The 23,566-nt window shown below is 37.4% G+C and overlaps 1 protein-coding gene across 3 annotated transcripts in view; it reads right to left on the bottom strand.

The window, feature by feature from the left end:
* Positions 1-23,566, bottom strand: part of SNRK (SNF related kinase) — a 42,460-nt gene that overhangs the window by 17,835 nt on the left and 1,059 nt on the right. The window contains exons 1-3 of one of the 3 annotated variants that reach the window (XM_031052363.2): positions 16,528-16,546; positions 12,983-13,081; positions 10,942-11,635 (exon numbers count right to left, since the gene is read on the bottom strand). The exons of 1 other annotated variant lie outside the window; for it this stretch is intronic. In XM_031052363.2, coding sequence (XP_030908223.1) covers positions 10,942-11,530 — 589 coding nt within the window. In that variant the 5' untranslated portion in view covers positions 11,531-11,635; positions 12,983-13,081; positions 16,528-16,546. Of the gene's footprint in view, positions 1-10,941; positions 11,636-12,982; positions 13,082-16,527; positions 16,547-23,566 lie in introns of those variants that run through there. One more of the 3 variants, XM_031052362.2, reaches the window with a different exon arrangement.

Genomic DNA, 23,566 nt, shown 5'->3' with positions numbered 1-23,566 from the left:
ACTTTAAACCCATCATCCCTTTTCTTATCCCCACAGCCCCTAATGAAGAGTCTCCAGCATCCCTGTAATCCCTTTAAGATGCTGGAAGGCTGCTATGAGGTCTCCACACAGCTTCTCTTCTCCAGGCTGAACAGCTCCAACTTTCTCAGCCTGTCTTCATTTGGGAGGCATTCCAGTCCCCTTATCATCCTCATGGCCCTCCTCTGGACTTGCTCCAATAGCTTCATGTCCTCCTTATCTCAGTTTCCAGGACAACAGATATCTTTCCAGTTCTGCTTTATAAAGTTTTTATTTTATATGTTTTGAAGACACAGTTTGACATAGATAGTACTATCAAAAAGGGGAAAATAATCTTTGTAAAAAGGATCCATAAATTTGAGGGTTAAAAGTATTGTTTGCAAACATCTCTTCTTAATTTACGTAGGTGACCTACACTCTCAGAATGCAAATAAGTTTAAACATGCTGGTTTTCCAGCCTTCAGTGTAACCTCAAATCCAAGATTTAGACTGCAGATTTCAAAGCAGATATTCCAAAATGAGTTAATACCCACATAACATTTTGAAACAGTTAAAAGAGCAACAGTTAAATGACTATATAGTACATTCAAGAAATGCTAGGTTTATACCCAAATTTTTAGTTTTAAGCCATTCTATATATGCAAAAATCAATCCTGTATCTGTGCTTTCCACCTTTCTCTACTGGAGATTCATAACTGCATGTTTTTCTGTCAAATTCAGAAAAATACTGCAAAAAAAAAGGTTTAAAGAAATGAAAATTGTTTCTAAGACACAATTTTTTGTTCACCTATTTAATGCAATAACTACGGTACATTTTGGAGATTTGTTTCCAGGATAGTGCCATCTGGCTAAGAGATGCAAGATCTTTACGCATGGCTGTCTGAGAAATTAGTAAAGGAGAATCAGATTATTTTATTATAGTACATTTTTACAAGATTTTTATTTCCCCAAACAATACACAATGCCACACAACAGGAACATTCTTTGCCATTCAGTTTTGCACTGTCACAATCAGCGCTGCTCTATTATTCTTTCGTATTAACAGAGAAAACTTATCTGTCCTCTGGATCCCAAGGAAGACAGAAGATGGAGGTTTGCACTCAGCTGATCAGGTGCTTTGACCAACACTTGGTCAGTACATGCTGCTCCTTCTTGTTCTGTACTATTGACCATTTCTGCTCACATCCTAGGTGTCAAAAATGGGAATAACTCCTCCTGCTGGGAGACCACTTCCACCACCACAGCAGAAAATGACACCTTGATCTTCCATTTGTAAATTCCAAAGACTGTTCTTACCCTATTAAACAGGGGAGTTCACTCAAACTGAGTGAAAGCCTCAGTCAAGATCTAGTGATCTTATTTGGTCAAAAGCATCAACTGTGACAGGACAGTTGCATAAGCAGATTAGAAAGATGTCAGAGCAGCAATGAGAGAAAAGCTAGACATTTCATCAAAGCAAGGCTTTCAGAAAGAAACAGCGTCTCTTATTAAACCTGCTAATAACTGGGAAAAGGAGGAAGAAAAATAAATACTCAATTTTAAGGAACAGATGTTTATCTTTATATCTCCACACGGTTGCAAAAACATAGCTTTTTTTAAGTGAAGAGAGCCCCTATAGTATGTTGACACATTATGTCAACTCAGGGGAAAAATCCTAGCCGAGACAGTTTTCTGCCTTTACACACCATTAGAAGCTGTAGATACACATTTGAAAGCAAAGATGACAACATCTATTTCCATTTTACCCGTTCACTAAATGGCACTAGGTCACTAAAGGGCTACACAAGCACCAAAATCAAAAAAACACAAAGGAATGTGCAGAAATATATGGGCAGGATCTGAGCGCAGAGTAAGACTGCTTTTTTGAGACCTGTTAAATGGGATACAGCATTGTTTCCCTTCAGTTCAATGCAAATATGGTTTGACATAAAGGATACACAGTAAAAAACTCTGCAGAGATGTACTTTATTCCCCTTGCATACCATTTTAAGATACTGTATTAGCTATAATGCTATACTAATGCTGAAAAAAAAAGAAAATTTAATCAGGTTTAAGACAAAACTTTTAGATATTGTAATAAATGTACTGCTGGATAGTGCAACCAGATAAAGGAGCAGGTTTTGTAAGCCGAACTCCTTGCCCTGGGCCAATGACTCAACATACATTTTCAGTTATATTCCCTTATCACAGCTCAGAACTGAGGTGCCACTGCCAATTCTAGATTTGAGACTCTTTAACAGAAGGAGCACAGGGAAGACAAGGGCTACAGAGATGCACTTTTAGCAGAGCAGATCTAACAAAGAATTTAACAATTTCAAGTTATTTTACTATTCTTAGTAATTTAGAAGCTGGAGGCTTTCTGGAAACTGATTAATGCTCTCCTCCCCTTAAAGGGTCATCTAATTTGCCCTCTTCAGAAAACTGAACTTAGAATTTAGGCGTGACATGCTGCATTGAGCATGCTTTAGACCTGCCAAGGACTATGGTGAAGGAAGGCACAGGTATACTGCAGCAGTCTAAGTCTAGGTCTCTTTCAAAAGCACAGTGAAGACCTCAAGATGCAGTTTAGCCTTTAAACTGCATAACAGTAACTTGAAACTGCCATTGCTATAACAATAATAAAATAAGTGAGATTAGGATTTTTAAAAGGAGTAGTAGCTAGCTGCAGTAGAGAATATTTTATTGGTTTTAAAGCCATTAAATAAAGCTGAACAGGAAAGGACTGTTGAAGCAGAATTCCCAGAACCATGACAACCAGGGCTTTGTATACACAGCTTCCTTACATAACATGAAGTCACTGCCATAGAAACCAAACTACATCATTAGCTGTCTATGCTACGCCTGCCTTAATACAGGGCAGTCAAACATCTGTTATGCTCAGGTTTGTGCACTGCACAAAGAATATCCATATTCCTCTGCTTAACCACTGGAGCTTCACCATTTCATTAGGTATTGACTGCTCTCTAAAGTTCCTCATTTACTCCTAAAATAAGCACTATGGATTTCAGAAAGTTAGTTTATGTGACATAAGGGATTCTTATACCTTAAGATTCATTCAAATTTCTACCATTCCTCAGAAGTCAAATGTGTCATGCTTTGTATATGCTATGTGAATTTGTGATTTTAAGCAGCCTAAAACACATACTCATTTTGAAATAAACACATTTCACTTTTAACTACCTAGTGTTAACTGAGTCTGCTTATTAAAGTTGTTTATTTTGGTCCCTGACAGGAAAAAGGTGAGGTTTTTTTTTTTTCTTCTAGCTTAAATGTAGAACTGCTTAACAGTTTATACAGTGTATATTTCTCAGTTAGTAAGACAGATCTTTCTCCAGAAAGTCTGCTTCTTCAAAAGTGATTTGTAACACTGAGTACATTTAGTCAGGTTTTATGCATTTCTCATTGTAATGTTTACGGTAACAGTTATCTTCTACTAGAAGCAAAAAAGAAAACAAATCTTTTATGGAGATGATAGAAATGCATACATGTTTAGTTTGCCACTGCAGCAGTATCAACAGACTGTGGATAAATGATGGGTGGAAATGGACACCAATTTCCAGCATCATGGGCAATTACTCTAACCGCCATCTTAAGACATTAAAGAATGTCATCACCACTGCTTCAAAACAGGTTTATGGAAGAAAGCCCAAATCCCTAGAAACTTAAAAGACTCAACACATCAGCTTTTAAATATCAAGTTCTTCTATGTAGAGCTAAAAAGCAAAATCCAATGCAAAGATCATCAGCATCTCTGTACTTTGGGCACACTCTGGGCTATGCAGCAACTGAGCAGTATGTAAAGACTGCTGTTTTAAACTCCAGACACAAAACCCTATTATGACCTGCTTTATTTGGGTTGTAATTTAGGGGTGGAACCTTCACTGGGCTCTGAGTAGGTACAAGCTCATAATTCAGTGGTAAGAATGATTTTTGCTAGTTGAAATTTAAGATCCTGTTCACAGCATAGGCTATGGAAAACAGAATGAACAAATTTTTAGCATAGATTCACATAATAGTCTGAAGAACCAGAACACAGTTTAAGAGTAAAAATTTATATGACATGTTAAACATTGCAGAAAATGAAACCTCTATTAGAAAGTGATGAAAAATTACATCCTACAGTATAAAAGGGTAAAAGCTAATATAATACTGAATTGTTTGGATAGCATCTATTGATATACTTGTGCTTCAAAAGGAAAATAAGAAAAATATTTCCACTCCTATATAAGCTAAAAAGCTTTAAAAAATTGCATGTCTTGTATAAAAAGTCAGTAGCAAGATAATATAGAGCAACTGTTAATTATTTCAGCATTTCTGTGTATCACAAGTATTTTTACACTACCATGTGCACAGACTGCTGGAAGATGCTCAAACTGGACCACTTGTGAAATCTGAACAGTATGGGTAAAAACAAAGATTACTTTTTCACAGATATTCAGTTTTTAAGTGATTGAACTATTCTTCCATTCTTTAACTTTTAATGAAAAAGGCTTTGAATAAACTTGTGACCTCTCTATAGTTTTCAGGGATACCACCACCTTAAATTCAGCTATTTTTTTGGTCTTTGTAAAGTGTAATTTATTTTTTCCTTGCAGAAAGCATCTGCAATCAATGCTAACATTTTCAAAATTAACAGGCACAACTGGGTTTTCTCCTTGTTTTAAAGCACTACAAATACAATTAAAATTGCTACTAGAGCACATAGACAAGTGAATTAGGAGAAATCTTTTCCTTCCCCCATCCATCCAAAAGAGCATGAACAGCAAATGGCATTTAGCAATTTATTTTCATAATTAGCTTATCTGTCTGATGAAACAGTCTGCTCTATAGATGTTATTTGACTAAAACATGATTGTCAGTAACCAGTATTATCTTTGGAAGTGTTACGTATTTTCAGTCTGGCAACTAGTACTTAGTTTTCCCTGAAGACAATAGCATGGGTTTTGCTGATTGCATAAAACTATTAAAATATAGAAAAAAAAAGTTCTTCCTTTTTTTTAGTAATTACTGCCTCTCAAATTTCAGTAAGGATATTTTGACAAAAACCACCACCCTTGAAAGGACTTACTGAACACATGCCACTGCCTTTATTCCAAAATAGCCTGCTTGACTCATCAATTCTGTATTTAGAAGTGCATTCTATCTCCTTTGGTTTCTGTTGCTTATTCACATTTCAGAAGTTACTGAGTCTACATTAAAAACACAAACAAAACCAACATTTTCTGCGTGAATTCCAATACTCCTGCTCCAGGAAATAATTAGCCAGGATAAACACAAGTACTAATTAGTTAACCGTAAAAGGAAGGTTTTCTCTAGACATAAAACATTATCAAAATCACTGGACATATCAGTCTATAGAGCACATACAGCTTATGCATGTTTCACTGCAACGTTTTTGGTCTCTTTTGTATATAAATACTAAAATGAGTTTGCTCCTGGTATCTAAAAAAAGCTTAATATTTTCTGATCGACTATCTCTGCCTAGAGGTGTAAGCTGTAGAATGTATAATTAGCAGTTTATTTATAAAAAAATTAGGTCTTAGTACAGCTTTACATGGGTGAATGCAAAGCTTGAGCATCTGGTTTATAACTAAATAGTACACCACTGACTTAGGTCCCACCATATCATGTTGCCAAATTAGTCAGCCATGGGCTGAACATAAGTAATCTGAGTATTTGTTTGCAAGATACATGAAGCTTCCTGGCTGTGGAAATTTGTCATAATGAAATCTTGTTCCACAACAGCAGTTTGAAATATTATGAAAACAGTTCCCTCATGAACACAGTGAGATGACTAAGAATCATCCCTATACTTAAGTTACAGTTTAGCTGATATGGTAGTAACTGAAGACTGTCTAGACAGGTTCTCCCTTGTAGTTTCACTTGGATAAATTATTCTTTGCTTCACTCGGTAATTTACTGGTGAATGCATTAAAAGTTGTGCATAAAGTATTCCAGAACGGAACATAAATCATACTTTACAAATATTAGCCAGCATAGATCTACTGAGAAGTCATTAGGATCACAGACTCCCACCCTTCATTACAGCTCCATCACATCATAACTTCACTTCTGGATACAAGGCTCCTAAACCTGTAGCACAACACCATCAATTTGAGGCATTAAGAGTACTTTCTTGTTAATAAGTAATTGGATTGAGAGTAAAAAGCAGAATCAAAGGATAACATACTACACAAAAATTGGACTCCCCTACCTGCATACGAATCAGCATAGAATTAAATTCTTTGTTAACATGGCATGAATAACCTCAAGATTGAACTTCTTAAACATGATCTAACAACCAATTCATTGCATTTGCCTCTTCTAAAAATTATAAAAAGCTCAATTTCTGACAATTTTTTTAATTTGATTTTTTTTTTCAGTAGTGAGAAACACAGCACAACAGGGAGAAGGCAGAAGAGCGTGGCTGCTAACACAAGGACACAGGAGGAAAGCACAGCATGGAAATACTGTGTACTCACACCAATTCCTTCTGTTTTGCTTCAAGAAACATTTGAAGCTGGAAAGTAGAGCACACAATTCTCCTAAAACCACACTTTGGATACTTAATGAGATTCTCTTACATGGAAGTTGAAAATAAATAAACTAGGCTGAGTTCATCAAACCTGAACTTGCTAGCACAAAAAAAGGGCAGATCCTACCATCTTCTTTGAGTGCTCTAATCCAAACTGCATGCTCCCTTCACTTCATTGGCACCAGCTCTTCCACTCAGTGCTAAGGGAACAGCCAGTTCTGCTAACCTGGCAGAAGGTAAGCCTTCTGGTAAGGCAGAAAAGGTTTCTGTCCAGTGAGCTGATAAAAACAATTCATCAAATGGTCAGTCACGGAATAGAGTGCAGCACATGAGGAGTAAGCTCTGCACTGGTGCAAGCAAAACAAGGAAGACCTTTCATGCTGGAAGCAGCTAAGTATTAAACTTCTAGCTTTCTGCACCCTTGTATCTTCAAGCTTTTTCTATAGTATGTCTATAAATCTTTTACAGTGTTGCACTACAACATAAAAAAGGGAGATTTTCAAAACAGAACAATCAGTGAAAGCTTTTGCAGGACTTTTTGCTTTTCATTTCTGTCAAACTGGGTTATAATCTGATTTGAGCATACTGAAACTCCAGAATGCTGTCAAGTATGCTAAAGGATTCAATACTGTATATGGTTTGCAAGTATTTTACTGACTTTTTAACTCGAGCCTGGGAAATCTTGTATTCAGCATTTTTATTGCGCAAAAGGTTACTGCTATACACACCGGCTATTATGCTTACATTAGTCATTTGGTTTGTGAATAAAATGCTATACCCACACAGAAACATCAACACTAGCTCCAGAGGCCAGATAAGGCTCAAGCACCAGATAAATGTGGCTGAAGCTTTGAAAACCCATTCCAGCCACACTATATTCAAGTAAGAATGCAAAAATTTGATGCAAAAAGAAAAAAAAAAGAATTTGTGATCATTCCAACAAAAGACACAGTGGGTCTAAAAGCAGTATAATGATCTCAGGAAAGCAAAAGGTATGTATGACAAATCTTCTGCTTTCTTTAACAGGATACTCAAGTCTGGGTTGCACAAAAAAGCCACCATCTAACTACGAAAGCAATGGATGTTATCCAAGTGGGCGGTCTTTGCAACTGAGGCAGCAGCAAACTGGATTTAGACTACAAACTGCCAGCTGCAGTATATCACTGAGCCACAGTAACCACAATATTCTTGTTAGTCGTGTCTTTTATGAGGAATATGTTGCCACCATTCTCTTGGTGTTGCTGTGACAACAAACCACAGTGCTAAGTAATTGTGATGGTACCCACAATGTTATTTGTGTATTACATTACTTTGCTACAGGCCTGCACTCAACTGCTAAAGAAACAATCACAATCTTAGAACCTGAATTTGCCCATTTCTCATCCCCAGAAGGATGAATTCACTCTGCAAATGTTTCCATGCAGCTACAAAACCACATACAGAATATCTGACTATAATAATAAAACCTATCAGAAGTGCCACTGTCTTCCAGAATTATTGTAGCCCACACAGCACTTAATACTTTGTAGAGATGCCAAGCAGTTAAAATAGAATTTGCTCTCCTCTGAAAGAACCAATTCATCTGGAAGAACTGTAATTAAACTTTATCACCTAGGAAAGAGGTGATTTCTATTCATTTAATGATCCAATCTCTGTTGCTGGTAGAGCAAAAGTATTACCAGAAGCATGCTTTATTTTTTCTCACCTCTAGTTACGCACTTCTGAATACTGCTGGAGCTCACTGGATTGCACCACTGTTCTAGACAGAACTCAGCCTGATCTAAAATATGTCCATTTGATTTACAAAATGAACTTTATGTGCAACAACAGTCCTCTCACTTTCTTCCCTCTGACCAGAACAAATCTTAATTGAGTGGGGAAAAAAACATGGGAAACTACAGGCAACAGAACTTATTATCTAACTCAGCTTTTTCAAAAGCATGGGAGTGTATGATCATTGCCTAATATTCCTCTTGCTTCATTTTAACTACAGCCTTAAACACAAAAGGAAATTAGAGACCTAAATTAAATAGTCTCTCTTCAAGTGCAAAAACTTTAAAGCAGCATCACAAAGGGGACATTAATCCCTGAACTGGCTGAAATAATTATGTTTTCATAAAGCAAGCTTTTCCATTATATTTATGAAGCATAAAACATAATAAAAGACTTGCCCTGAATATTTCAGCTCTTTGCAGCAAACAAATGTATCCTTTATATCTCATTCTAATACTATTCATAAGACACCAGAGAGGACATGTTTGTAGGAAAGATCTTCAGCAAGAAAAACCCACCATATACCTTGATCAGTTTTTCTTGCACTAATTTTTGCAAATACAGCAACAACTTTGGATAAACATAAGCAGGTTTAAAAAATATTTAATGAATACCTTAACATGCACAGCGTATAAGCAGGGCATTCCTTTTTAATTTGGCATTTTAGTAAATCAAGCTGTTTTTCAAGTGACCAGATGCTCATAAAGGGGCAGGACCATGTAGTTGCACTGGAGAAAGCATAACCTCCTTTCTCATAAGCAACTTTTAAATTGGTTCAGCTATAATGTAATTTCATCTTAATGCAAAAAATCTTTGCCATTGCCAGTCATTACTGCAAATTTAATAGCCCTATTCAGCCAACAACTGAATGAGTTCACAGCAATTCACCATAATGTCTGGATATATATATACACACCTTGCAAATTACTAGCACCAAAATATAACTGATATAATTTCTCCTCTTTGAAAATGTCTAATTTATTCATAATTCCAAGCATCTTCAGTTGGGCAGCAATTACAAAGCTTCAGGTTTTGTTCAGCATCCAAGATCTGACTGTTACTCTTTTTCAAAACATAATTCACATAAGACACTGTATAGAATACTTAACAAATGTACTGTTTCATGTAGCTTTGGAGGGCACTGCATGCTTCAGGGCTCATGCTTCAAGAAATTCTTAACATAAAAAGACAAAGAACAACACAGAAAAATTCAGGAGTTAGGATCCCTGATTTGCCACTAATAAAACCAGAACTAACTCATCTAACACTGGCCTCTAAATAGAAATCATTTTGTCAAGCATCACTTCAGCATTACCATGGATTTGCAAAACCACAAATAGCACAGACCTCTAAAATCCCTAATTATAGCACACTTGAGAAAGTAGCCCACGGTAAAACACCTATTCAAAGTCAGAAGCCATGAAGTAACATTCAAACGTTTAAGCAAAAATCACAAGTTCTACTAGCTAAAAATATTTATATTAAAAAAATGCAAGAATTTTAGGTCACTAGCCTGCAGGAATACTTTGTCAGCATGTAAAATTAGCACACTGTTCACCTCCAGTAGATTGGCAAGAGAATGGACAAGTCAGTCTTAATTTAAACCATCACCACAGCTACTACTATAACCATAGCAAAACACACACAGAGCTGTGTCAGAACCTTAATGGGTGTTAAGATAGTATAAGTATCACATACTGGGCACCCAAGAACCAGAGGCATGTTGACTACAGTAAGGTATTTCTGAAGCATCATTTGGAACTGAATTTATTGGAGAGGTAAGTTCTATTTCAATCAACAGACAGGAGTAACCTGTATGACTACAGAATATTATCTAGTGACTCTTATCAATGCTTATGACTATTTGAAAAAACCCTAAGTTAATCCTAGTATCATATGCAGTAGATCTAACAGAGAGAGCAAGAGAATTATCTGCAGTCTGCCTAGCACACTTTCCAGCTAGAAACATACAGACAAATTCACACACTACTATTTCTTCTACCTTTCAAACAACTGGGAGCAACTAGAAACTCTGCTTTCAGTTCTCAGACAAGAAAAGGGCAGAGAAGGGGGAGTTAAAGCCTTCTTTAACTCCCCATCTTCTCCTCTGATTAGGTTTAGCCAAATTAGTATTTATTAGAAATTGATTCCCACCACCTCACAGCAGAAGACATAAGCAGCCTGGACTCACACTGTCATATGGCTGAAATGAGCAAGGAAAATCACTCTGGGTGTTTGGGGTTTTTTTTCAGCAGCAATGGGGGGGAACAATGGACATTAAATCAAAACCAGGAACATTTCTGAAAAGGAGATGGGTCCTCTTAACAAGTACAAGTATACAGTGCATTCACATTCTTAGTAGCAAAGTTAATTACAATGCATACAATTGCATCACTTCATACACAAAGAACTTTTAAGCATTTTTGCAAATGTTCGAGTACCTCCTTCGAATGGAGCTGCTCCAACATTAATTCATCCATAACTCATCCAGATAAAATTATTTCTTGCCAGTTAGCCGACTTTCACATATTGCATTATCTTGAAACAGAAAACAGAGTGCTACAACACCACAGTACTTAAGTTTAGATTAATAGTTGAATTCAAAAAGGACATACCCACTGCTGGTGCATCGTATTCATCCCCAAGTAAAATTTCAGGAGCAGAATATGCAAGAGATCCACAGCTTGTGGTGAGCTTCTTTCCAGGCTGAAATTTATTGCTGAATCCAAAATCAGTCAATTTCACAAGTCCTTGTTTTTCAAAGAAGACCACATTCTCTGGCTTTAAGTCTCTGTGAACTACATGCAGTTTATGGCAGTAGGATATAGCATGAACTATTTGAGCAAAATATTTTTTTGCCAGATCCTCATTCAAGCCTTCTTCATGTTTCATGATGTAATCAAACATATCTCCTCCATCACCTAGCTCTAAGATAAGATAAAGCTTAGTCTGGGTATCAATCACTTCATACAGCCGTACTATATTGGGATGTTGCACTAGTTTCATGCATCTAACCTCTTGAAAAAGATGTCCAGTGGCTAAAGTGTCTAGTTTGGTCTTGTCAATTACTTTTACCGCTACTTTTTCACCTGTAAAGACATGCCGAGCAAGTTTGACCACAGCAAAATGGCCTCTGCCCAAAGTTTTATCCAAGTCATACAATCCTGCAATTTTTCCATCGTATCCTCGCTTGAAGCCTGCCATTCTGTTTCAGAAAATCATATAATATTTAAGCTCTTTAGAAGTGCGATCTTTTCATACGAGAGTATCTGACGCAAATAAATAGCCCATTGTCACTGCCAAGCATACCTAAAAATAAAAGATAAGATTATGAGTTTGTGTAAAAATAAGCAAAATTATTACCCTGTAATTCTCCTAAAGTTATACTGGCACATTTTTACAGATTACTTATTAAATTCTTCAGGGGTTTGTGTTAACCAACAAATTTCTGAAATCACAACAGTGCAACAATTAAAATTTCTCTTAAACAGTGGCCTTCATGCTTTTTAGTTAGAAACCTTGCCAGCAACACTTGAAAAAGTCAGCATTATGAAGACTGTGTAAACTGGCAAATCTGAAATATGTAACTTTTACAGCTACCTCAGAAGCCAGACAGGCAGCAGAGAACATTGACAAGATGAACATGCTTAATTTACTTAGTTTTGACATTTTCCTTCATGTTGTAGCATGAAACAGCAGTAATACAAAGTTTTGAATATTTTTTCCCTTTTAACAGCTTCTTGTTTAGCAAAGCTCAGACTGACACAGAAAGCTTAATTTTGTTGCTCTAGTTTGAGCATTACCAATCAATACTGTAATTACAACAAACAAAGCTTTATAGGCTGAAATGAAATATTAGGGTTGTATGTACTCTTAGTGCTAAACAAAAATGTCTTGTTAAATATTTTGACTGGAGTTATAAGCTGAAATGAAACATTAGGGTTGTATGTACTCAGTGCTAAACAAAAATGTCTTGTTAAATATTTTGACTGGAGTTATAAGAACTGGTGATAAAAAGTTTGCATGTAGGCTGCATATGCTGAGCACTCCAGAGTATGAGTCAGGATAAGGGGAAAAAAGTGTGAAGGAAGGGAAGAGAACTCAAAAGGTTCAGCTTACTTATGCTGAACTACCTCTTACCAGTTAATTTGGCATTTAAGCAAACAAGATCCAACTTATAAAACATTCATATTCAAACCTGTTTTTTAAGGTCTTATGTCCCATTGCCATTTTTTTTTCTTTCTTTCACACACAAAACTTCCCCAAAACTTTTCCTGCATCTTTAACTTAGATTGAGGTTTACATAAAAATCTGTAGCTATCAAAAAGCTAACCATTTCTCCCACTTTGAGTGCAAAGTAGCTAGAAATATTAGAATTAGAGGGCTTATTGCCAACTCAAAACACAGAAAACAGCTCTTTAGCATGTATTTTCCATTTCAAAACAGAACTTCAGAAAGAAAATATCTGAAAATGAATCTGGCAAACAGACCCTTACATTAGTTATTCTCAAGCCAAAATGTAAGCATTAGATTAAAACCACTCCCTGCTAAACAAGTTATTTCACAGCCAGTGAAACTAATGAACCTGGTTTCCATATAGGGTCAATTACAAGGTTAGGGGTCCTATGAGGATTCTCTGATGTTCAGCAATCTCACCTTACTGCTTCTCTCAGCAGGAGCCATGGTGTAACCTCTTTTCTGTGCAGCTCTCTACTTTCATTAAGTCCATGGGAATTCAGTTTGAGACCTCCACCCCTGTAAAATTTGAATGAAATCAATCAACTTCCGAAACCTCATAACTTAGGCAAAGAACAGGCTAAGTGTAACAACTGCAAACACTGGGCTGTGGAGTTTTTCTTTAAAGATTATGATCATGCCTTAAAAAACGTCACCGGGTTTTGTGTTACTGTACCCTTTCATTCTGCTACTAAGCTCTATGTGCTTCAGATGCTCTTCCAAAAACCATTTCACTGGAAGATGCCACAGAATCAAAACGAGTTGGCATTATGTGCTTCCCATTGTATCCCATACTGCTCATCATAAAAAGTTTCCCCTACCATTCCCAGTGAATCATGTAATACCATCCCATCCTTATTTCAGAAAGTACAAAACTAGTTTAGAACATGCTACATTAAACTAAACACCCATGTCAAACACTATCCTATCCATTAGAGGTTGCACAGGGAAGAACATAGTACAAAGGCAAACACGATAAACAATGAAACTCCTTATCTGTAAAAGATTTAAAACCTTCTTTACATCAGAGCACAGTAGCTTTGTGTTTAATAATGCTCAACAGACTCCACACCAGCCCTCATGAAACTGGGCAGGTGCTTTATTAAGGCATGTGAATTTTCAGTACCAAGAACATCCTGTGACAAGGAGTTTATCAGCTTAACTACATGGTGTGAGAAGAATCACTTCCTGTTTTTAATCCCCTGATAACTTGTGCATCTTCTCATTCACAGTCTGTTCCAAAACAAGAACTATCTACTCTTGTTTACCTTGCCTCAAGCAACTCAGTTTTAGCTTCCTCTCTTCCCAGCTTCAGTTCAATCTTGTTCAAGTCCCAGTCTGTCACTCCTTTTACAGAGGTTACTCTTTTTTCTACTACTACTGAGCACTGACATGATATTTTCACTCCATGTTTTATTATTGTTTTACAACATTCTGTCCTACTGACCTAACCTCCAAAATGCAGGCTAATGAAAAATATTCTATGTACACGCAAAAACCACCTAACCTTAACCTGTATGAAGAAATAGGGGAGGTATTAATCAGCTGTGCCACATATGGTTGTGTGACTCCAAGTCTCAATCCTGAAAAGACTGCAAACATTTACAGGAAAAAAAACAAAAAAAAACAAAAACCCCAAAATAACAAAAACACTCTCCCCCACAGAAACATGCTTTATAAAACTCCTGTCTTCACAGCATGCTAATCAGATTCTTCACAGCTTCTAAAGAAAGAAAAAAGAGCAATTAAAGACAACTTTTTTAACTGCCATTAGGACATCATACATCCTTACAAATCTGTTTTACCCATAATGCATTCTATACTCAATACCTTATACTAAACTACTCCAGTTTAGCATTTAGCATCACTTAAAATTTAAAAAACAACTTTAAAGTTGTGTAAAAAACAGACACTTGATCCCTGTGCAATTGAAGTTACCAAGTTATCATGAAACACCTTTATTCTCTGAGGAGACATGGCTTTAAGAGAGATTTTCTGTTAAGTCTTGGATTCAAAAAGAACACCTGCAGGCAAGACAGCTTTTTTAGAGCATGGCAAAAAAAAAAGTTACTGAAAGAGAGAAGGAAGATGCAGGTAAAAAAGCAACAATTTTGACTTTGCTGTTCTTTCTTAAATTCAAGAAGGTTCCATCCCTGGCAGAGCAAAAAGGAGAGAGTAAACCCAGACAGATGTAACAGAATGCAACTTGTCTGAACAGAAGTAACTACAATACTCAGCAGTAAGGAAGGATTTACACTAATTATTTTGTCCACTTGGCATATTCTCAACCATCTTTGTACAAGCACAACAACTGATTTCTCTCTAAATGACAGAATAAACAGCAACACTGCTGGCACAAAATCCCAGCAAAAATCAGTTACACTTAAGCCATGGAGCAATACATAGAATCATAGAACAGTTAGGGTTGGGAAGGACCTTAAGGTCATCTAGTTCCAACCCCCCTGCCATGGGCAGGGACACCTCACACTAAACCATATCACCCAAGGCTTCATCCAACCTGGTCTTGAACACTGCCAGGGATGGAGCAGTCACAACCTCCCTGGGCAACCCATTCCAGTACCTCACCACCCTAACTGTAAAGAATTTCTTCCTTATATCCAATCTAAACCTCTGCTGTTTAAGTTTCAACCCATTACCCCTTGTCCTATCACTACAGTCCCTAATGAATAATCCCTCACCAGCATCCCTGTAGGCCCCCTTCTGATACTGGAAGGCTGCTCAGAGATCTCCAGGCAGCCTTCTCTTCTCCAGGCTGAACAGCCCCAACTTTCTCAGCCTGTCTTCATACAGTACTCAATAGGATAAAAGCTCACAGAAATGGAACATAAAACTATGGTCACTAATGTTGCAGCCCCATTAGCAGAAAAAAAGTTAATACAGATTCATCAACAGTTGTCGCGGCTTAAACCCAGCCACACAGCTCGTTCACTCACTCCAACTCCCTTGCTCCCCCAGCTCCCGGAGAGTTGGGGAGGAGAAACCAAAGAATGTAGCTCCCACAGGTTGAGATAAGAACAGTTTACTAAGGTATAACATAAATCACTACTGCTACTACCAATAATAATAATGATAAAAGAAATAACAAGTGAAGAGAATACAACACCTCCCCACCCACCAACCAATAACTCACCCCACCCTGCCCGACTGAGCACCTCCTCCAACCCTCCAGAGCAGTAGCCCTTCTGGATCACTCTCCGTTACCTCCCGGCCATGACGTGCTGTGGTATGGAATATGTCTTTGGTCAGTTTGTGTCAGGTGTCCTGTCTCTGCCTCCTCCCAGCCTCCCCTCCTCCCTGGGAGAGCATGAGGCTCAGAAAGTCCTTGGTCAGAGTAAACATTTGAGCAATAACTACAAACATAGGTGCTACCAGCGCTGTTCCCGGGCCAAAAGTCAAAACACAGCACTGCACCAGCTACCAAGAAGAAAAAATGACTGCTACTGCTGAACCCAGGACAACTCTTTATGCTAAAGTCTCCACAATAACAGACCAACTACCCTTTAATTCTGTGGGTTTAAAATAAAACTTCAGAAATTAATCTCCCACAGCTAAACACAAAAATCTCACACCCACATATGGTTTGAAGGGAACATACAAAATTAAGAATAGTTCAGTAGTAGGAAAGGGATGCAAAGCTGTCACAGTGCATAGATACAAGCTTGATCACAATTTAAGTATGCTACTTAAAGGATCACACTTGCAATATAAATACGTTTCAGAGAAGTAATTTCTTTTTCTTAGTTGCTCTTTGGAAGAAGCAAGCAGAATTTTGAAAGCACTTAAGGATCAACCAGGAGTGCAGTTTCACAAGGTACCAGTTTTCAAGCTGAAGCCTCTTTAAGACCCTTTCTTTGCAGCTGTTTCCTTAGATACATCAGTAAAACTTTTGGAGCAAAATATAAATGGAACTACTCAAAACTTCCAGATTTAACACATCTACTTACCATCACACTCCAAACTGCTAGCTTTAATGACAGATCATTTCATTGATCCAGTTTACAGTTTGATCTCATGTCCATTTCTACTAAATGAAGGAGCTGCAAACTCCAGCACACAACAAAATTTCAATCGGCCATCCTTTGCCAGCAAGCAGAACTACAGCCTGAGGAAAAACACTTAAGAGACAGTTATATCACAAAAAATATCTGCCTTTCTTTTTATTCACATTATCTCAAGTCCTTTATGAGTTCATTTTTCGGCACTGGGTTTTTTAGTTGGTGAGATTACTAACCGTTAGCAGCATTTAATCCATGTGGTTAATTATGTTATGGTTTGGTTTTTTTTAATGTCATTTTCCCTAAATATACCAGAATGCAGCTACGCCCTTCATACTCATTTTATGCAATGTCAATATTTGCCAGTAAACAGCTCCAGAACATATCATTCCTTTCATAGACACTCAAATACCTTATCTCACAAAATACTTCAAACAGCTTCTGTAACAGATCTGCAGAAGCTGTTTTGTAGTATCACATGCATACTGTTAAGAAGCTTAACAGTACTGTGACTCAACCATCTTTAAAAGATGGATGAATAGATCTCTAATGGATCTGTTTAGAAAAACAGCACGTTTCAGAAACACTAGTTTTTCTTTCAGCAATTCATCCTGTCCAAAAATTTTTATTGCATTATACATTACATATAAGACCAGCCTAATGCATCTTACTTGAATGTGTGTATTAGCTTCTTACCTTAGGAAATTAAAATTCAGGGTGCCATTTCAACAAAATGTTATAATACTATCAGTGTAAAAACTTCCCTGCATTATCAGGCTAACAGACATGAAAGGTAAAGTAATCTTCACTGGGACTCATCTGTCCACAGCTAACCATTCCTGTCTCCCTTCAGGAAAAATGGGGATTCAGTCAACACAGATAAAGAGTCGATGATAAAACAAATTGCATTCTGACGCAGATAGCTAAATAAATCAAATTAATCATTTCTTAAAAGCACAGTTTCATTTTCTGTAACAGGAGTTTAGAATGACTAGTTCAGTGGATGCATACCCTATACACATTCATAAGACATTAAATAATTTTCACTCTGGTTCTCCTTTTGCTCTCTTTTGTCCCAGATGAGTAAAAGCACCTATAGCAATTATTCATTTACTACACAATTATATGGTAAGAGTAAGACTTATGTTGCTAGTCATCTTAGAAATAGTAAACCAAAATTTGACATAAACTGATCACAGATCCAGAAGCAATTTTTTACTTTGAAAACAATTTGTACAGACCACTAGAATGTGAAAGTAAACTGAAGCAAATATCAACTCAGTAGATAAAATGTGCAAGTGTAATTTTCCACATTTTTTCTAATATTTCCTATCAATTTTTATCTGCCATCCTACTGTAAAATACCTCCACAACCTAATCTATGAGCCTTTAAAAACAGTCTATCTTTGTTACTATATGAGCCACTCTTATATATGATGATGACTTCGCCAGTGTGTCAAACGGCTTTCCCCAAGAGGGTTTTTGATCACTTTTATATAAGGGAAAACCAATATGCTAGAAATTGGTACAAAGTGTTGCAAGACTGAACTGTGCAGAACATACCACATTGCACCAAGCATACACACGTATCTTCCCCTTCACCGATTACAAACCCCATAAGCTCTCCTGCTCCTGACAAGTTCCATAATAAAACACTACACTAGACCTTTTCAAGGTGTACATGCACTTCTTTTCATATTAGCCACAGCATCAGCATCCACCTCATATTACATTACTAAAATAACAAGATGTATCTATCAGCAAATCTCTCTACCATTCAGCATGGCTACAGCTAAAATGCCGAAGAATTCCCAAGTAGTTCTATGCTCCAAACATAAAAGAGAGAATTAACCTGCAAGATTTAACTGTATTCGTTACTTTTAAATAGCTTTCATAATTTTGCTCTGAATGATATGAGAGCTGCCAATTGCAGAAGTTCTGCCATTAAACATTTGGGAAACCTGGAGTGAAATGTCAGTTTTTCACTGTTTCAGAAGGTATTGCACGCATGAGAGCTACTGATGCCTAGCCTTAACACTTCCAGAAATAAAAACAAATAAAAATAAATCCAGAAATAAAAACAAAGCCCTAACAAGAATGTTCAACCCTTAAGGTCCATTTTGCAGTGAAGAGCCAGCATCAGAAATATTTGACAGGTCAATAAACTTAATACAACATTGCTCCTCAACCTATAAACAAAAGGCTGCGGGAGAGAGGGGTAGCATTATAGATTTGAGAAGAAATAAGTTACTAATGTTATTTTGTAACAGAAAATTATGAAAGCCTGCATTACCTGAGATCTAAGAGCAAGACTTTGAGGCAGCTCCGATGTACAAGAAAAATTAAACTTACAATGCACGATATCACCAATTAGAGAATACACTTATCTCTTAGACAAGAAATTTCCAAACACTGAGATATACAGATTGCTGTCTACCATTCTAATTTCTTGAAGATTAGTACAGTCACATCAAGCACAGAAAGTTTAAGCTTTCCTCTTTCACACAGGTTTACAAAGCTGTCATGAGTGGTCTGCAGAACACCAGCAAAGAGCAAACCAAAATATGAGAACTGTGTTGCAGAGCCTTGCTAGATAGCTGGCATTTCTGTGAAAATCATCTTCAATACAGACAAGTACAAAAAGCCACTGGATTTGACTTAGTCCTTCAAAGCCTGTTTAAACAGTCAAGAATGTTCATTTATGAATATACTCTTTGTCCTGGGTTTAGCAGTAGCAGTCATTTTTCTCCTTCTTAGAAGCTGGTGCAGTGCTGTGGTTTTGACTTTCAGCCTGGGAACAGTGCTGGTAACACCGATTGTTTTTGTTGCTGCTTAGTAATGTTTAGTCTGATCAAGGACTTTCTGAGTCTCATGATCTCCCAAGGAGGAGGGGAAGCTGGGAGGAAGCAGAGACAGGACACCTGACCCAAACTGATCAAAGAGGTATTCCATACCACAGCACATCGTGCCCACTATATAAACAGGGGGCAGTTACCTAGAAGGGTTAGATCACTGCTTGGGTCAGGCTGGGTATGGGTCAGCGGGTGGTGAGTAGTTGTATTCTCTTCCCCTGTTATTTCCCTTATAATTATTATTATTGGTGGTAGCAGTAGTGGTTTGTGTTATACCTTAGTTACTGGACTGTTCTTATCTCAACCCATGGGAGTTACATTCTTTTGATTCTCCTCCTCATCCCTCCGGGGGGGGGGGGGGGAGAAAAGAGGGGAGTGAGAGAGCGAGCTGCATTGCCGGGCTAACCATGCCACTCTTCTCCCCCCCCCACCCCCCCCAAACAACAACAAAACCAAATACTAGGGGCATGAAACTATTGAAATACTTTCCGTATCAGGCAAAAATCATTATTGTGATTCCTGACAGTATCACCATCTTTTAGACAGAACACTACACCTTTATTTCCAGAAAACCTACTGCAGGAACTTCACAAAAAACAGACAACTCTTGATTCCTATTCCTCCAATCTCGACTCTCTTAGAGGAATTGCCTCATCTACTCCACGTTCATGAATCCTCAAAATTGTTTCGCCTCTTTCAAATGTCTATTTATTGACATGACCACATTGTTTTCTCATGCCAGACAATGCATCAGAGACCACTAACAGAAGCCCTAAACATTCCACATTAATCAGTGAAAACTTCAGTGTGGCTTAGCATCTTACACTGTTGTAACACCTAACTTCATCTGTGTGTCAATTCAGAATCACAAACATAGTTTTTATTCTGTGTCAAGGGAGGTGAAAGCATCAAATGCTAGGTCAAATATGAGTTTTCAGATGCAAACATGTATACATACTGTTAATAACTATGTCATGGTTTAACCCCAGCCAGCAACTAAGCACCATGAAGCCACTCACTCCTCCCCCCTCTCCATGGGATGGGAGAAGAATTGGGGAAAAAGGTAAAAAGTCATGGGTTGAGGTAACAACAGTTTAATAACTGAAATGAAATAAAAGTTCAACAACAAAAATGTAAGGAAATGGGGTGTGGGGGACAGAAACAAACAAAAAACCCCAAATGATGCACAATACAGTTGCTCAGCACCTGCTAACCAATGCCTTGCCTGTCCCTGAGTAGCAATCAGTGGCTCCTGGCCAACTCTCCACAAGTTTCTGTAACCGAGAATAACATTCTATGGTATGGAATATCTCTTGGACTAGTTTGGGTCAGCTGTCCTGGCTGGGCTCCCTCCCATGACAAGCAATAATAATTCCTATTAAATTTCTTAAGAACAATTTCTGAGCTCAAGTATCAAGATGGCTTCATTTGTTTTGCAATACATTTGGTAACATAAAACTTAAGTACAGAATTGACTTAACTTGCCACTGAGATACTGACATTTTTCATTTAGGATACAAACTACTTAAACCTTAAGAATCAGATCGACTCCAACCTCCAGTCAATACTTCATCCTCATTTATAGCATCCTAATCCTATAGCATCCATGCCAGTTAGGAACTGGCAGACACCTGAAATTAACCACAATTCAGCATGAACTAAAATTATAGAAGTCCAGGCTATCCTTTTATCTCTCAAGTAAAGCTAGTTTTAAGTCCAGCCAGTAACTAGTTAGTAGACTGCTGCAGAAAACACAGAATGATACATTAAGAGTAACAACCACGCTGTCAAATTCAGTGCAGCACTGGTGTCCCAACACTGTTGAAGATCACTGTAAACTGAGAGATTCAGCTTCTCAGAAAGTGAACATGCTCTGTTTTATATTTCACAAGTATAAAAAAAAGTACACAGCACTTTTCCCTCATTCAGTTTTAACATTGGTGACTTATCAACTTACATATACTAGAACTCTGCCAGGGTAAGTTATCCTAGAATTGCAAGTGAACATACAGTTTTTCAAATCCTCTTAAGCTCTTACATAACACTGTTATGTGTATTAAAACAACAGCTGCATTACATTATTACAGAAGCTGCAGCATTCCAGTTCAGTGCTTGAAAACAGCATGACAAGAAAGATGCACAGAACCTCACAGGTTACTAAAGTGAAGAGCACATGAAATTTAATACTACTATATCATAATAAACTACAGTTCAACCCGATATACAAAAGGTAGCGTCCCTGATCTGAACCACATTTCATCCATTTCTTATTTTAAGACATAATTAGAAAACATTATTAAGTAGAAATGGACAGTTCATCAATACAGTTACAGCATTTCAGTGGAATTTTGAAAGAGAAAATCCAAGCAAAAATGCATTCTTTCATGAGAGATTCTGAGGAAAACCTAGCTGTACCAAGATCTTGTGCCCTTGAAAGCAAGGCAGGCAAAGCAAGACAAAGGCACTGGTTTGGCATTACAGTTGCTAGTAGAATAAAAAGTACCATTATACATTGAAGGTGTAGACTGCAAAATTATTCAAATACAATGTTGAAGGCAGCAAGTTAGAGCTTTAGAAGAGACCAGGCTGGTCAGAACACCGCGCAAGGAAGAAGACTATTATAAGCAGAAAAGTATCTGCAGTAGCCTATTAACACGCATACTCTTCACATGCTATTTGTTTAGAATATTCAGAGAGCAGACTATGTATCTACAGTGCAACCACCCACAGCACATAAGAATATTAGTTTTCACAGCCAGACGACTCAAAGAACAGCAATAACCTGTACAAAAGTATCTATACTTTCTTGCTTCTTAATTGTGCAAAAACAAAAAAACAGCCAAACAGAAAACCCCACACATAACCCAAGAACAGTTTATCACTAAGTCCACTTAAGATGTCATCTTCCCTCTTCCCTGTTTCTGTTGGAAGCTTCAGGTGTGGATCACAAAAATTCTCCTAAAAAAGACAGATAAATTTGCTGTCTTAAATGATACATGGGCTCCCAGGCATTATGCCAGCATTCAGGTTAGTTTCTTTTCCCAGACATTTGAAAAATCATTCTACCACTCTCTTGGTCATTTACACTATTCTGGAAAAATGCAAGACAAGACTGGACATTCTCCTTAACCTGAATGGTTAAGTCTTTAAATCTGGATGTTTTCATGCACTAGAAGTAAAAGGGTCAGCTATTAGCCTATTTAAATTAACATTTCAACATATTCCATAAGGTAAAATCTGATTACATTCTGTAGTAATGGCTGTTAACTCTTGCAGTTTATTTAAGATTCGTTCTAAGGACAGCACAAAACTACCAGCCAAATTCCCACTTCCTGCGATATACAGCGATCAAAAAAACCCCAACCCTTCATTAACCCAGTTCCTAATGGTGCATGCCTTGCAAGACCTGCTTATTTCCAACCTAATAAATATTTGCCTGTAAACACTTTTATACAGAATTCATTTTGCTGAGATTCATTAAACTGGTCCTTCCCCAGAGCCTGACAATCTAAATATATCCATAATAAACAACTTCAAAAAGCAGCCTATATGACTAAGTAGTGACTGCACTACTGATGGCCGGTGTAAGCAGATTAACATGCAATTCATTCATGCTAGATGGCTGTAAACCATATAATACACTTCAGCTCCAGGAACTGCAATGGTACCATTAAGGAAACCACTTCTTTGCATATTTGCTCTAAATAAGCCCTTGAAAGCAAGATGACCAGTAAGAAACTATCTTCATGTAAGCAAAAACCCAAAGCTTTTTATATGCCCATATGCCTTTGTAAAGGGTTCTCCTTCACAGGTGTTTCAGCATAGAATCATATCACTGAATGGTTTGGGTTGGCAGGGGCCTTAAATTAAACCCTTACGAATAAAGCTATTCAATTTGAAAATAGGTCACATTTGTCTCCAGCCACCCTCTGGTCAGTACAAGCTTTTTCCTGGTGGACAGTCTCCAATACTTCATCCAGCATGCTTACCAGAGGAAAAAAAAAAAAAAAAAAAAAAATAAAGAAAACCAAACAAAATCCCCTACCAAACTGAACCACACACGTCTGCCCTTCAGCTATTACCAAGGCTGTACATCAACCACAAACATCATCTTCCATAAATTTAACCTGCGCAGT

Source organism: Melopsittacus undulatus, chromosome 1 (genome assembly GCF_012275295.1).
Source record: "Melopsittacus undulatus isolate bMelUnd1 chromosome 1, bMelUnd1.mat.Z, whole genome shotgun sequence".
NCBI lineage: Eukaryota > Metazoa > Chordata > Aves > Psittaciformes > Psittaculidae > Melopsittacus > Melopsittacus undulatus.
Note: the sequence above shows the minus strand (reverse complement) of the source record. Positions and strands in the feature narration are given on the sequence as shown.